At 41.3% G+C, this 16,837-nt stretch overlaps 1 protein-coding gene across 4 annotated transcripts in view; it reads right to left on the bottom strand.

Annotated features, from left to right (window-relative positions):
- The window catches only part of KCNQ2 (potassium voltage-gated channel subfamily Q member 2), a 113,479-nt gene that overhangs the window by 19,722 nt on the left and 76,920 nt on the right, over window positions 1-16,837 (bottom strand). For all 4 annotated transcript variants that reach the window (XM_077460359.1, XM_077460356.1, XM_077460357.1 and 1 more), the window contains 4 exons: window positions 15,834-15,863; window positions 4,953-5,182; window positions 3,186-3,291; window positions 2,810-2,941 (listed from right to left, as the gene is read on the bottom strand). In XM_077460359.1, coding sequence (XP_077316485.1) covers window positions 2,810-2,941; window positions 3,186-3,291; window positions 4,953-5,182; window positions 15,834-15,863 — 498 coding nt within the window. The remainder of the gene's footprint in view (window positions 1-2,809; window positions 2,942-3,185; window positions 3,292-4,952; window positions 5,183-15,833; window positions 15,864-16,837) is intronic.

Consider the following 16,837-nt stretch of genomic DNA (forward strand, 5'->3'; position numbering starts at 1 on the left):
CATTAATGCAGGTCATGATATAGTAATACCTAGGCTGGCAAAATATGGTTCAAATTTCTTTCCTGCAGCCACTGATTGTAGGAAAGAAAGTTGCATGATTCCCCATCAACACAGACAGTACTAACAGGGGAATCCCTCCTGCCAAGCCATTGGCTGCTCCCAGCAGGGGGAGAGGGGAAGCCACCCCTGCCGGCAGAAGACAGTGATTATTGCTATAGCAGCCGCTAGAGATCATCGCAACTGAACCTGGCAGGTTGGTTGTACCAAAGTTGATCGATTGGATGCGAATTTGAACCGTATGTGGGCAGGCTGAATGTAGCAGGTTGATCAAACTGTCTATGGCCAGCCTTAGTCACATTCAACTGGACTGGTTTTGTAATCCTGAAGACATTACTGGTGCTCATTCAAGCAGCTTCATCAGTCCAAAACTATTTATCATTATAGAACCAGTCAAGTTGGAGATAAATACTACTGGCTATGTAGGCTTGGGGTTTAGGTACTCCTCATGAACCTGAAATCAGGCAGATGTTGCCCCGATTAAAATAATCACTGTTTGGGTAAGAATATTTTTTCACTGGATAATTTCCTATGCAGTGCAGCTCGCCTTGACGTGTTAATTTGGAACAAGACTATTTAGCAGAGGTTGGGAAGTTCAGGTCTAGCTTCAGGGGACTAGAAGCTTCAACCATCTTCCCTGTAAATAGGATTTGGTATTATACTTCACTTAAAGCAACCAGAAGATATTGCAAAGTTTGTTCCACCTCGAAAGCACTGAGCTTTGCACAAAAATTTTGCAATCAAACAGTTATTTGGTAGAAAATAAACCAGGATGAGTGCACCTGCAATTGAGAAAACCCATCAGCTGCTCTGTAGGCACTTCCATTTCTATGCATTGAAACTAGTATATAATGCATATAAACAATCTGATGAAATTACTGAATGGACTAAATCTACAGTGATCGGCCAAATTTAGCACTCATTTATTTCTAGCTCTGGCTCCCATTCAACCGTCGACATTCATTTACAGGGTTTCATGCTTGTCAGAAACAAGCTTGAACAAAAAACAGTGGAAAAAGTTGGCACATAGGCTTTTAGCACTGGGAGATCAGGGTTGCTACTTTTTTGTTGCTGAGCTCCCAACACAGAGAGATATCCTATGGTTTTTCCTCACAGTAACCCTCCTGATAACACTTATACTTGCCCTTCATATAACCCTAAAACTAAGCCTCACAGCAACCCCACTTGTTACCTTAACTATCCATATAACCCTAACATTCACCCTCAGTAACACCGATAACCTTCCCTGTAACAACACTTCTGGTAACATGAAGAGCCATGTGACCCTCACTCACTATCCCTGAAACCATAACCCCAACACTATCTCTAAGCCCTTGTACCGATCGGACCATGTTGTCAGATAATCCGACCGTGTGTGGGCTCCATCTGATTGTTTCCGTCTGAATATCCGACCGACAAAGTTTTAGAGCTGGGCTATAAAATTTTCCAACAACATGATCTTATCGGACTTTGTCCGATCGTTTGTAGAGAATTCCGATCGGACAAAGTGCCACGCATGCTCAGATCAAATTCTTAGACCAAAGCTATTGGCTACTAACCTGAACGTAGTCCCCTCGTAACTAAATTATGTCATCACGTTCTGAACGATCGGATTTTCCGGCAACTTTGATCCGACCGTGTGTATGCAACAGTTTCGGAAAAAATCCGTTGGACAAAATCCGACGGATTTGGTTGTCAGAATGTCCGACCATGTGTACAAGGGCTTACAGTTGACTTTCTACCTACACTCCCTACAACCTCAATCCTAACCATTTCACTTCTTAATCATATGCATCTGGCATTGAGTAGCATCCCTTGCTGTCAGTCATACTATGTGTCAAATCCGCAGTGACATAAGTACATTGATCACCAGAACCCTTTGACTATCCAAGAACCTTTAAGAGTACCCATAACATTGGTTGAAGACATGCGACTTAGCTTTTGCATTCTTTTACATTTCCAGATTAGAGGATCATATATCTGTGTAAAGACTAGGCCTAGTTTCTACATACCTGTGCACCCTGATCTGCACAAACACACAGAAAACAAAATATGAAGAACTTGTTCTGACAAAGTTATGGATGACTTAAATTTCTCAAACCTTCAATGAAACAAATCCTTTTAGCATTGGATCAGTAAATAGTTTTTGAAGCTCTTTTTGAGAGACTTTCATGGTAGCATCAGTGGAGTGCTGGCAAATGGACAATTTCCTTCAACAAGGAGCCCTCTAGCTTCTGTAAGTACACAGCAATGTACAGTAACAGCATCTATATAATTCCTTTATCAATAACACCAGCTCTTATTCACCAAGGTGAAATCTGGTTCATAAAAGGATGTAGACATAAGCCCCTTTTATTGTAGGCATGGAGCTGGTGCTGGGAATCCACAAGACTATCCTGCAGTAGGATAAAGTTGTTGAGCCATCATGGCCACCATCCCACCATTTTTCCCATAATCCTTTTGTTATTGGTTACAAAGAGCTGGTGCCAAAGGTCCTTCAAGTGACATTTGACAACCCTCCACTGGGCATTCTTTGGGGTGCAACAAATACAACCAAGGGCCAACATATTACACATTTTAAAACAATACAATGATATACTGTATCCAGGCATCTTAGAAGGAAATGTTAAACCAAAATAACCGATAAAAAGTAATTTACTAATGTAAATGTGTTATTGTGATATCAAGGGTCACCAGCAATCAGTGTTAATGTGTATCTAAAACCGTGAGAAAGCTGCTAAAGAGGTCTTGCCTGGACTGGAGATTTTTGATACGGGCGAGCATGTCCAGATGTCCAGCTGAGTACTGTTCTATTACATCCATGACATCATAAGGTCGTAGACTCTCCTTAAATTTCCGCTTGGACACCAGGAACCTCATGACGCTGGGAAAAAACAGCATACAAGGTCAACCAATTCACCAAAAAGTGGTTTGTTTGTTTTAGTCAGGTAGACCAAATTAACTATGCTTTCCCTAAATCTCTTGGGGATTCATGGTGGGAGGAGATTTCCCTGGCTTCATTTCTCCCTTCCAAGAGAAAGCAAGTGCCGACTCAACTAAATGCCAACATTTAGAAATGCAATATCAGCCCCCCTCCCCACCTTGTTGTTGGTGAGCAGCAAACTTACCAAACAGCGCGAATGGACGCCTTTAGACCGGGGGTCCACTCTTCAGACAGGAACTCACAATTACAGCTTCTGTTATCTTCAGGAATCTCCTCTCCTGGGAGACTGGCTTCTAGGGGGAGAGACCTCCCATCAATTAGGTACAAACAATGGCTAACCAGAGGTATGAGAAGGTGGTTGAGCCTCCCCAAAATTGTTCTGTAAAATGACTAATACATAAAAATATGCACCTGCTGTAGTAAGACGGTGATGGGGTGATCTTATTACCAGAGGATCATTCTGTAGAACTGTGGTGACAAACACGTTTGTTCAGCCAGCCATGGAAAAAAAGTAGTAGTAGCAATATCCAGAAAAATCTATTTTGAATGATCAATTCTCATCTCAAGGTTGGGCAGAAAGGGAGTGTTTTCTGCAACCACACGGTGCCCACAAAATGTCCAACTGCTCCTCAATACAGCAATCATCTTGGACCATCATGGATTTATTGACCATCATTTCATGTCTAGATGTACCTTTTGACAAGTCCATTTCAAATGCAATGAAATAGAAGATGGTGGCAGTACTACTAAAACAGGTTTAAAAACTAGTCATACAGAATCAACCTTAGTAATCAAATGATCCAAGGGTCATGTGCCAGTGCAGGTCAGAACTCGACCAGTGTTTGAGACAACACAGACAGCTCCAAGTACAGACATCTTAAAAACAACACTTGTGTTACCTATATTTTCTAGAATACAAAAAAGCAAAAAAGACTTCTTATATCTCTTCCTATATGTGTCTTATATCTTTTGGGGTCTCGAATGGTGAGATCTCCATGTTGTAGTTCCTAGCCCAGCTCATCTTGGAGTTTTGGTAGTTCCCACCATCCTTAGGTTGCTCCCACTTCTTATGTTGGTTTATCTTTAGTATATAATAAATACAAAGTCCAGAAGACAGGGAGGGAATCCCCTATAATGGCCACAGCAGGTACCAAGAACTCAAGCACAGGAATCTCAGTACCCAGGTCCCTTAGAGATAAATGGAAACCATTAGGCGTCTTAACCCTCCACCATATTTATGAAAGCTGGAGAAAAAGTCAGCCACTTGCTTACAATGACCAGTCAGATCCTAGAGAAGATAAGATGAAACTTGTTTAATAAATGGTTTCACCTCCAAAAGGGATGCTCACCCAAGGAATTTGGTGCAGCTGAGCACCGTACAATTGCTTTTACCAGCACCCCATCCCCTGCAACCTTAGGGCCATCCAGGTGACCAACATTACTTTCAAAATGGCAACCAGGGGCAGACATCGGCAAAGCCTGATGGGTCAAATGGATCAGAGCAGGGGATGTGATGAGTATCACAGCAGGTGCCGGAGCTTGAGCGGTATATGATTACATGTTTCGGGGGTTTAACCCCTTCCTCAGATAACACACGTTTTTGTGTATTGGTTACAGGATTTATCAGCGATAAACTGTATTAAATTTCACATTGATTCAATCTCCAATTGATTTCTTGCCACCTCCTGGATCTGCGCTTCCCAATTCTGTTCTTTTTTTTATATAGATATTGGCAGCATGGTGGTTGGATAAGTATAGAATATGTAAAAAAATACAAGGTACAAGGTTGGCCATGAAGGCTGCATTATGGCAGGCTTATAGAACGGATTGGGTGTATCCTATTATTGCCCAAATCATTTGGCAGATAAGACAGGTACTATATGTGTTATCACTGGTTACGACATAATAGGTGGCATAAGATGATACACATTCACTGATGCAATACCCTCACCTTCAGAATTCTGTCGCGACGCCGATCCCTTGATGCGGAAGGCCTGGCGTGTCCTCCCCCGGTCTCCAAAGCTCCAGCTCTTGGGCACCTTACCAGGACTTTCCTCCATGCTTTGGTCAGCGCTGGGGGACCTGCGCACACCTTGAGACTGCGGGGAGCCTTTGCCTTTCGTGGCCACGCCTCTGGGGCTGGAGAAGACCCGTTCCTTCAAGCTGACTTTTTGACTGTTGCTAATAAAAGAGAAAAAAAAAAAAAAAGAGGGACTAACCAAAAAGCCAAATGCCCAAAATCAAAATCATTTAATGAAAGATCAGCATGATGCGGCAATGATGTGCACTGACCAAATACAACTTACAAGAAGGAATGCATATTGTCAACTAATCGCTGCCTTTTCATTGGTCACCCTTTAAAAGGGTTGTCCACTTCCGCTATATTTCACCTACTGGCCTATATAAAGCTTTCTGTTGACTATTTTTGCTTTGTTCCTCACTTCCATTTTCCAGAAGAATGTTCATTTCCATTGGGATCTTGGGTGGGAAGCTAAGAGTCAAATCATCAGAACAGAACAAAGACTATAAGAATAAATAAAAGCAATATAAAAGTACAAGAGGCCATGTACAAACACATTTCAGTCACCAGAAAATGGACATTCCCTTTAAGATTATTACGAGAGAAAACAACAGCAGTAGCAAATTTGTAGTGCACTTGGCACAGATAGTGGCTATCCTAAATCTAGCAATTTGTAAATCCAAAGTTATTACAATGTCACGTGGGGATAGAACAACACCTTAACGGATCCCAGCATGCACCTATCCATTGTATAAAAATGAGAGAATAAAGAATACACAAGCATGTATCTTTATAGTATCTAAGATATAACATGCCATGATGGCATTCACACACATAACATGGGTATACAAAGTATGGCGCATGCATGGGTGTCCTTTTTGTCAGCTCTGACTCTACAGCAAAGATCCCATATTCCCAAGGGCTCACTCACAACCAGCAAGGCTAATTTAGTGCTGGATTGTGAGGGATAGTATAATGATTGGTGAAGTGTTCATGTAGCTAAACTCCCAGAAATGAACACAGAAGCTTCATCAGTCTGCACACCACAGCAAAGGGGAAAGGGACTACAGGGTTACAGCAAAGTGCTACAAGAGTTTATAATAGACAATCCCTTTAACAGAATATTCAGTCCCTCAAAAGACACCAGTGGGTAAAACCAGTATAAGTGGCCCCCAAACTGTGGCCTGGGGGCCGGATGTGGCCCTTTTCTTGCCTTTATCCAGGCCTTGGGGCACTGTTCTTCCCACTGATGCAAGATACTATTCCTCCCACTGACACCAACAATGGGTCATAATTCCGGTTATGGACAACCAAGAGGAACAATATTCCCACTGACACCAACAATGGGGCACTATTCCTTCTACAGACACCAGCTATTGGGCACTGGTTATGGACAACAAAGAGGCACAATCTTCCACTGATATCAGTGATGGGGCATTATTTCTTATACTGACACAGATGGGGCACTATGTCTTCCACTGACACCAAGGATGAGGCACGATTCCTCTCACTGACACCAACAATGGGGCACGATTCCTTCTACTGATAACAATGATGGGGCTCTACTCCTCCCACTGACAACACTGTTTCTAATCCTAATGCCAAAGATGCATTGTTTACTCCCACTGACCCCAGGCCAATTTCATTTCCCAATGGCCACAGTCCAGTCCCCCTAAGTCTGAAGGACAGTAAAGTGGCCCTTTGTTTAGAAAGTTTGGAGACGTCTGACCAGTTACAGGGCTCCCTGTAGATTAAAATGTCTAAACAAAAAAAAAAAATCTAAATTGGTCATATGATTTGAAATACTTATCCTTAAGATTTTGTCAAGGAGGAATCAAATGGGGAGTAATGCTTACCTTACCCCACAGCACCTGAATGTAAGAAGACCCCTCAACATCACCACATACAAATGCAGGATCAGTGGTGGCATCTGGTCCTACATTGTATGGGATGACATCAATGAGAGGGACAGCAACACCAGATATAAAGGACAGGTCATCACAACCGGAACCATTCTGGGAGACTGCAGGACTGTGAATTAAGAAATGCATCTCTAATAAACCAACCCATGAAAAGCAAGAATTATATTCTTGTCTAGAGTTGAGCTTTTGAAAAGAAAAATATTTTTTTTTTTTTAACTCAGGAGTTGACAGACTAAGCTGGAAGTCTCTTTTCCCAACTGTAATAATCTAAAATTTGAATATTCTGGTTTTTCCATAATTACGTAGGGTTGGTGGTATTTAAACTGGGGCATTAGCTGTAGAGTGCTGAAGAGTAAGTAGGGGAAGAATCCAATGCAACTTGATGGAATTTTGGGATAGGTCAGGTTGTTTTTCTCTGAACTGAAGAGGGAGTAAGTTGGGTTATATGAACATTATGGTTCCAGTAGCTATATCTAGCTTGCTTCCCTGGAACCCTAAACCCAGATCTTATACAGAAAGCACCAAAAACTATTATAAAGTGTAATCTAATTTGTGTAATCCAGGAACACCCCTGATCAACATTCTAAGCCTTTTGCTAACCAAAGTTATAGTTTTTAGCAGAGGTTAGACAGTAAAATGACCTACAAGTTTCTACAATCCCTGGTGAATTCAGTCTCCTGGTTGAATTTTAATGTATTTTATATGATATAGCGTGCAATAGGGTAATACCATTTCTTAGGAATTTAAGATGGCCAGAGATGCCAACTGCCTCACCGGAGTAGTAATCTGAATCATCACGGTGGGCTGGCCCTGTAAAGACTAGTATCTCGCCCCAAAAAAACATTAAAAAAACCTGAAAATACGATCAGCACATTGAATTTCAATTAAATATTGACCATGAAATTGAAATTTGCAATCTTCAGCAGGGCGAAGCCAAGGTTACCACAAGTATTTGTAATGTTAGTACTGAAGCTGTGATGGTATGGATTAGTCCATGCACTGAAAAGCAAACAAGACATCGCACTGCAGTGAAATAAGAGGGCCTAAAACAGGAACATTCCACTATACTAAAGCCAAACTCAAGCCCAAACTTTTTATTTTGTCTTGGCAAGAATAGGTAATTGGTTAGAACCTCAGTCAGGTTTTTTTATGGCGATTGGTCACCCGGTTCGAGAGTTTTAGCTTCACTTCCTGTCAAGACAGGAAGTGATTGGAAATTTACCTAAAAGGTTCTTAGACAAAAAAAACGATTTTAGTAGAGTAAGGAAGAGTCAGTTGCTGTCCATGCTTTCCTGTCCCAGGACAACCATTCCCTCTGTATCTCGTCTTGGTGTTACCGGTAAGGGAAATCTCTGCAATGGGCTCCAAATTTTAAACTCTTCCCCACTCCATTCATAACCAACATTTTTGGACTAGAGTTAGGCTTTAAGTATTTAGCATTTTGTGAGGTAGCCAAGGGTGAAAAGCATTATTAGATTAAAAGGGGAATGTTATCTTATCCCATGTTGTATTGAAAACCATACAAAAATGGGCTCAATTAAATTACACAGGAAAGACCCAGCTGTGATGCAATATGCAGGCTAGTAACCATTGGTGGCTACCATCTAGTTCAGGGTCACTTGCCCACCTGGCAACATGAGATTACCAAAGCCTATAAAAAGGACAATCAACTAAAATAAATTGATTGTTATGTGAGACAAAAGAAACGGCCACAACAATAGCTATTTGTCTCTGCCTACGTAAATAGGTCAGGTCTAATGTGGTGATAGGAGAAGATACAGTTAGAGAAAGGAGTTTCTTGAAACCCAAGGAGGCCAATTACTCGCTCTTCTAGTTGTTTTGCCATTTAGGCTGTGCAGTTCAGGCCATGGTAGGAGGAGGGTTAAGATATTCGTTTTAGGGCTTTTCTATTCAAATAGAGTTTCCATAAATCACATGGGGTGTATGAAATTAAGAGGATGTGGGGGGGGGGGGGGGGGGAGTTTGGTCTATGATTAACGACAACAGCTCTTGGTAGGCAGCTCACAATTATGAAGGCACCCTTTTCCTGGTGCTTTGGACTTCATTGAGGAGAAGTAGGAGAAACAAGCCAAGCTTTGTCAACACTATCACATCTATTGTTCTATTCTTTAACCACACGGAGCCCATCAACCTATCTCAAGCAGCTGCTCTCAATTATAATGGCACGTCCAGGTGCTTTGGACTCAGTCTAGGACAAATAGGAGAAATGAGTCAAGCTTCATCAACACTATCAAATTTAACGTTGTATTCTTTAACTGCACAGAACACAACAACCTACCTCAACCAGCACTGTGAGCCCTGAAGAAGGGGGGCACTCTACAGCACAGGTTGGCTTGTTTTCCTGGACCTTTATGAAAAATTACCAATTTTTGACTCCAAATCATTGGTGTGGAGACCTTTTTTTTCTCAGGTCAGATGTATGGAACAAGCAAAAATGATGCTCCAATGGAAGCCAATAAAGATTTTGGTGCTATAATTATGATTATCTTTGACCAACGTAAAGAAAAAAAAAAAAAAAAAAAAAAAAAACAGAAGCTAAACCCCAAATTTCTGGAAACTCTACTGAGCAGAGAGGATTCTAGGAAGGTCAGGGGGAGAGTTAGAGGGTGCAGGACGTGCAGCTGGGAAGAAGGGGGTTCTTTCCCATACAAAGTCTCACGGTACCTATTTTCCCCTGCGCAGCAATTGCAGATAATTTTCCCTTTACTGGAAATTAGGGAAGAGGGAAAAATTTACGTCAAAGCCACAAATTAGAAAGGAAAAAATAAGAGTTTGTTGCTTGCTACTTCTAAACCCTGAAGAAAAAACTAGGTTAGGTAAAATTTAAGTAGATGTAGATACCTTATATCTTGCATAATCCATATTGTAATAACAATTTGCAATCTTTTTTTAAATCTGAAGCTTTTATTAAAATGATCTCTGGCAATTCTGCCATGAAGGTCCTTCCTGTTATGAGGTAAGAACACTCTGTCCTCTTTCCCAATGTGGTGTCACCCTATTACATGGGCTTCAGATGGAGACTATACATGGCTGTTTCAACACACATTACACAGGCATGGTCCATTGTTGTCACCATAAGAAAATCCGTCCTGAGAAATAACATGAAGGTCCTTCCCATTATGGGGTCCTGCTTGCCAATGTGTTGTTTTCCGGTCACATAGAATTCAGATGGAGACTACAAGTGGCTGGTTCAACCCACATTACACAGACATGGCCCACTGTTGTCACCATCAAGAAACCCACCCTGAGAAATGCCATGCAGGCCCTTCCAGCTATGGGGTGAAAACGCTTCGTCCTATTTCCTAATAAGCTGTCACCTTGTCACACAGGCTTTAGAGGGAGACTACAGGTGGCCATTTCAACGCACGTTACACAAGAATGGTCCCCTGTTGTCACCATTGTGAAACCCGTCCTAAGAAATGCCATGCAGACACCAATGTAGTGCATAGAGATAGAAGTGGCTGCAGAGGATGAATAAAAAAAAAAAAAAAGGTGAAAGTATTTAATTGAAGATCACAATTGTTAGGACACTAAATGTTATTGAGTAAGGGGTTACATATACTTTAATTCAAGGGTGTGCTTAGTTCGTTATTAGCCCAGAAAGCAGACCGGAAGGTGTCGCGAGGCAACAAGTCCTCAGAACTGAAGACTTTAAAGGTGTTGTCAGCTTATGGCAGTGCTTTTGTGACGCTTTGAACTAAAAATTCAGTTGCAGACAATACAAAGACCTTGCTTTATACACTGACACATTTCAGCTGATACAGTATAACTTTAATACACAGAGACTCTTAGTTACGGAGACCGACTTTGTCCACGAGTCCTTTAAAAGCTACTCAAGTACGGTATAGGTTGTCACTGCCAAATGAAAAGCTGAAATGACTGCATGCCATAAAGCTGCCAGTGCCAAGTCTTCTGTGTCAGATAAATGGCTAGCCATGGCTACACACACACAGTGGCGCTCAGCAAAAAAACGATACGTGGAGTACTGAACTGCCTTTTTCAACTAAAAAGCCATTGGGTGATACGCTGTTAAATCGGGTTCTGCAGCATATGGCTTGAAGGCTAAGCTTCACTTATTAACAATTTAATGTCTGATTTAAGGAAGTTATAAAATTTGTAACTGCCTTATTATCTTTACCAGCTTATTACTCCTAAATATACACAAATTTATCTCCTCATTGGCCATTTTGTGTTAAGCAGGCTAGCTCCACCCCTGAGGAGACAGCCCCAGGCCCTTTCAAGGGATTAGATAAGAAAACAGAGAAGTATTCTAATTATTAAAGTAATAAAGTGGTGTTAAACCCCAAAACAAAAATGTAATATATTGCAGCTAACCAATCCTGTAGTGGAGGCCTTTTTTCCATTATTTCACTTGGTGATCTGGTCAGTAATACACTTCCTGTCTTAGAGTGTCTCCATTCTGGATGGAGGAGAAATGGAGACACTTTTGGACAGCAGCATTGACAGTCTGAGAAGAGGGGAGTGTGAGGCTAAGTTCAAATCCAACTTTGCCTGCTACTTTATGTATAACTTCCATGCGACTTTAGTGAACGGGAGCCGACTTTCAGATGATTGTGACTTGTCCTTTGACCAATCAAAACAATTCCTTTGCTTCTGGTATGGAGAATAAACAAAAAAAATCAAAAATTCCATACCCGACCCTTATCCGAGCACACAGCCCGGCAGGTCAGGAAAGGGGCGAGCGTCTCCTCCCTTCCTGGACCATGCTAGCCCACATGCACTGAACATGGGGGGGTGGGTGCTTTGAGGTGGGGGGGCTCTGCACCCCCCCACCCAAAAGCACATTGTCCCCATGTTGATGGGACAAGGGCCTCCTCCTTACAACCCTGAGCGGTGGTGGACTGTGGGCTTCTGGCAATCTGGATGGCCCCCGGATCCTGACCCCCTTATGTGAATGAGAAGACAGCAGGGGGAGAAGACACCTTGGAGCTACGATGGGGGAAATTCTTCAAATAATAAAGGACTTGTCAAAAAAACTTGTTTTTTGTAACACTACACTTCTTTTTTGGGGGGTGAATGGGTAGGGATATACTGTACATAAGGGGGGGCCGGCTTCCAGATCCACCACCCAGAGTTGTCAGGAAGAGGCACTTGTCCCCATCAACATGGGCCTGGGAGAAGGGCAGCCAAGGTTGAGAGCCTCTTTCCTAGAAGATATATTTTGGGTAATGCGGCTTCTAGTAGCGGAGTTTAAACTGATACCAGTACCGACATTCAGCTCTCTCAAAAAGTACCAATAGTAACTAACCTTTCTTCAGCTAGAAAAAAAAACGCTGAATGTTCTAAAAGATGCGTTAACTGTTGCTGCTATAAAAATCTTGTATAATAATAATATCTTTCACGCAAGATTTCACAATGACCAGACTGGAAAGATCCCTGTGTTGAGGTTGCTTTTAATTCACCTCAAACAGGTATTGCATTCCCAGACAAGTCTAGGAGAATGCAAAACTCACTTAAGACAGTTCAAGTGAGGTTTAGAAGAATAACTGCAGGTCAAATGCTCCAGTCAATTAATTTTGAGCAATTGCAGAAGCATCCCAAACTGATGTCAAACTAAAGATAGTCAACACAAGCCCAAAGCCGGTCAAGCCGGACCCTAACGTTCCACTAATAAAAGGGCATAAATAAAAATAGAGAACATAAATAAAAAGATACATGGAGCCTTCACGCTTCATGTTACCAACTCAGTTTAGAAAACAATTAACAACACCTGACTCGTCTTATTCTCATTTTATTTTAATATCTTGGCCTCTTATTTAGGCTCTTATTTTTATTGCACCATGATGGCCAGAAGACTCAGCACAATTAAGAACAATGTTGCCCCCTTGTGGCCCATTCATTGAACTGGCACAAATAAGAACAGTGTTGGCCCCTTGAGGCTCGTTCAATGAACTACAATAAAGACTGCTTTATAACCATTGGTGGTGACTTCATATATGCAAAGCAACAGTTTTTGTAGCACAATAATATTAATATGATTTTTTTCCCTAAAAATTCTACAGTGTCATAAAACCAAGCCAATATTGAAATGAATGCAAGCTAAGACCTTCGATAAAAACCTGTCACAATGAACACGTGACTACAGTAACTGTCGGTGTCCGATTTATGTTGTCCATGGCTGTGATCTAGTACTCCAATCCTGAGGACAGGTATATCATGTCTAAAGGCCTTCCAAAGATAGAAACAAGGGGCCATTTAGGATGTTGGGGACTGTGAAATACTTTTTGGCCAGTCACTGACATAGAATGAGAATATAATTTGGAATGGCACTCAATGCACCTAGCCATTGCACCACAACTTACAAACATGAACTATATTCTATACAATGTGATGTACTGTCATTGAAAAAAAAAATGCTGTAAGTTCAGTAAAACATGCACCATCATATGTTGGCAGACCAATTTTTACCCTGCGCAAAAGTTCGAATCGGTGCTTCGAATAGTGCCAAGGCCAATGACGGCCAAGAAATTGGCCTTCTCAGAAAGCTATGGATATCCTTGAATTATACTCCTAAGTAAAGCTACCTATAATTAATCTGAAAGGGTGCCACCTACAGGTGAGATAACGTAATATATGCTACAAATACATCAAGTAGTCACGTGACCTTAAAAAAAACCTCTACAGCCAAATCTATGCTGCCGCGGAAATAACCAAAAAATTCACGTATCATAACTCTGCAAGTTAACAATCCATTTTTCTAAAAGTGACTTCCATCCTCAAGTAAAGGGCCCCACCTCACAAACCACTGAAGAGGGGACTCTTGAAATGCAGACAAAGTCAGCTATAGTGTGCAAATTAAACCTAACTCTGGACTTCTTTACCTTTGCAACATTGGTTCACGTCTCTGTCCTCTACCTCTGTGTCACAGGCATCATTGGAAACTCTTAGCTTCAAGTGGAAGCAGAAACCAAGTACTGGCTCCTAGACGTGCCAATTTCCATTCTATGCTAAACTCACCCGCTAAGCTGATTTTCATCGAGTTCCCTTTTAACCAGACACTCTACATTATCAGAAAAACTGCAAAGATGGAAGAGGCTGTTTAATGCAGTTATAAATGAAACATGCAGATATGTTTAAGGTTGGTTGAAGCCAAAACAGGTGGCAATAACACAAAAGACTGGTCAGTGATCAGTAGAATAGGAGATCATAGTTACTGATGAATCACAAGACTCTGAAAGTCAAACTACAGTCCAGTTTGTTCTGTTTTGGGGAGGAAGGGTTAGAACCTCTATTAGGCTTTTACTTGTGTGTATCTGGTAAGTTTCCCCTTACTTTCTGCTCTGATGATAACTAACCACTCCCCAGCAGCGACATAAACAGTTAACAAAATCTAAAGTTTGTGCATGTCTACTAAAAAAGGTTTTTTTTTTTTTTTTTTTGCGGCTCGTCTCCCATTAAAAGATCTTAAGAAATTTCAATCAGTATGCCCTTTTTTGAGGATTATTAGTCATATTTAAATATCAGTGGGATGGATTTTAAGAATGTTGTTTTGGGACCACACAGGACCCCTTTTCTTGAGGCATTTTGCCTTTGAAAAAGGGTTCCTGTGTGGTCCTGAAATGAAATTTGGTTATATTCATTTCTTAATGGACAGTTCTCCCTCAAGAATATTTTACTGGTGGAAATTTCTACAGATCCAAACGGTGGAAGGTGCCATCGCTCCAGTCCACCACAGCATTCTGAAATTTATGGGCATTTATCCATATGGTATGCAACTGATGCTATTGGATTTCACCAACAAATGTTTCAGGACTATACAGGGCCCCTTTTTTGAGACACTTTGCCTTGAAAAAGGTTTCCTGTGTGATCCTGAATGGTTAGTTGGTTTATATTTATCTAGCTCTTAATAATAGACAATTATTCTATAATAATAGTTGAAATTTCTACAGATCCAAATGGTGGAAGGTGGCATCCATACCGTCCATCACAGCATTTTAAAATATATGGGCATTTATCCATATGGTATGCGTATGATGCTATTTGTATCTCCTGTAAATATGTCTCTCGACTCCGTATTGCAATAATAAGTGGCAGCACAGAAATTAGATGACATCTTCCTTGAGAGGGCCACAGGAATCTCCATTGGACAGGAAAAGAAACCATTGTTTAGTATACTGAGGAAAAGTTCAAGATTTTACTACTGCTGACTTTGTGCCAGTTGAGGAGATTCAGTTTCCCTAATGGGCACACAAGCACACGCACATCAAGAAAAAGAGAGGTTCTAACCCTTCCAAGAGTCCTGACTGGAGCTGGGCTTGAAGAAAAAAAAAAAACATATTACTTATATTGGTAGGAGGAGCCATTTTGTGCGCTTATTTTATAGAACTTACACTGCCAAGGCAGCAATTGAAAACCCATACATAGTAGACCCAGTGACAGCACCAATTTTTTTTTTTATAGGCTTGATGACCATAGTGGCCAACCATAACAGTGTTGGAGAGTAAACAAGACAAGGTTGGAGGGAATGGGCAGGGAGAACTATCGCTTACGATCCTTTCCCTTCAAGAGCCCAGCAGGGATGTCTGTGAGGCAGGCACGTTGTGCCCACATCAAATATGTAGATTGGTAAGGTTTGAAACCTAACAAGGCCAGTTGCTACAATATTAAGGACTATAGGGAACACCATTTGTTCCCAAAGAACTGACCTAAGACCACAAAATGGCTTCCTTCATTCAATATAAGCAACAGCTGCCCTTTCGTGTTAGGGAAATTAGTTGAAAAACTCAGCATGTTATAGAACAGATGGATGTTAGATGCTCAGGGGAAGATTAGGTGAAGCAAACAGCGACAGAGATGGGTGGGTGTGAGTTCAGGTTACCACAGTTAAGTGACGCTTCAGGATACCAACCTGGGAGGAGGCTCGGTCTGTGGCTCCTTCCTTAAAACAAAAGCGATATCATGTTAGCTGCAATGCAATGAAAGATGGCGCAGTCTTTGTTACTACAATGCTGTCTTGGGCCTGGGCTGCAGGCATTAGTAGAAGCAAGCCAGGCACGTGACAGGAAGGTAAAATGAGGCCTCAAAAGTCAACATCCCCCTACACAAATATGCTGGTCAGCTACACCAACATGGACAATTGATATGTACCCTGTATGTTTACCAAATATACAAGTAAAAAGAACCGGTCATGGCTTGTATAATACTTTCAGTCTTAACTGATTATAAATTATGAAAGCCAGCTTATAAAATATTCATTATTGCCCTTCATTGAACGTCATTATTTTGTCTGCTTGAAAACTCCTTTAGAAACTGCTTTATCTCATCCACAAGGTCTACCAGCATGTGTAAACCTCCCTGTTCTGAAACCATTAGGTCCAATGTAAACAGGTGTATGTGCAGTGCGCCTGATTTGCATGCATTTGCAGTAAAAGAAAATCAGGCGCAGCCTTATGCGTTAAATTTGAATGCATGTTAGTAGGACCAGCTGCATCTAAAAGTAACATAAAGCATGTCAAACCCAGCCTAAGAGGTCATCCACAAAGGGTGCAGGTGTTAAGGAAACAATGCTCCTCTACATGTGCTCTTAAGAATACTACAGAGTTGGGAGATCAGGCAGTTGACAGGACAGCAACTGTCAGAGCTCAGGTGACCTCTCACTGTTCTCAAGTTGAAGAGTCACTAAATAAAGGAGTAAATTTAAAAAACTTTCATAAGTTTGAGGGTTGTCCCATATGCTCTCCTCCTGGACATTAAGGTTTGAAACTTTGAGGACTCCATAAATGTTCAACTTTTGAGGACTGTCCCATATGTTGTCATCCTGGACATGAAAGAGGTTTTCAATTTTAAAGTCAGAATATATGTAAAACTTTCATAAGTTTGATGGTTGTCCCAAATGTTCTCCTCCTCAACATG

Source organism: Lithobates pipiens, unplaced genomic scaffold (genome assembly GCF_037356315.1).
Source record: "Lithobates pipiens isolate NorthernLeopardFrog02 unplaced genomic scaffold, aLitPip1_a1.2 Scaffold_28, whole genome shotgun sequence".
NCBI classification, from domain to species: domain Eukaryota; kingdom Metazoa; phylum Chordata; class Amphibia; order Anura; family Ranidae; genus Lithobates; species Lithobates pipiens.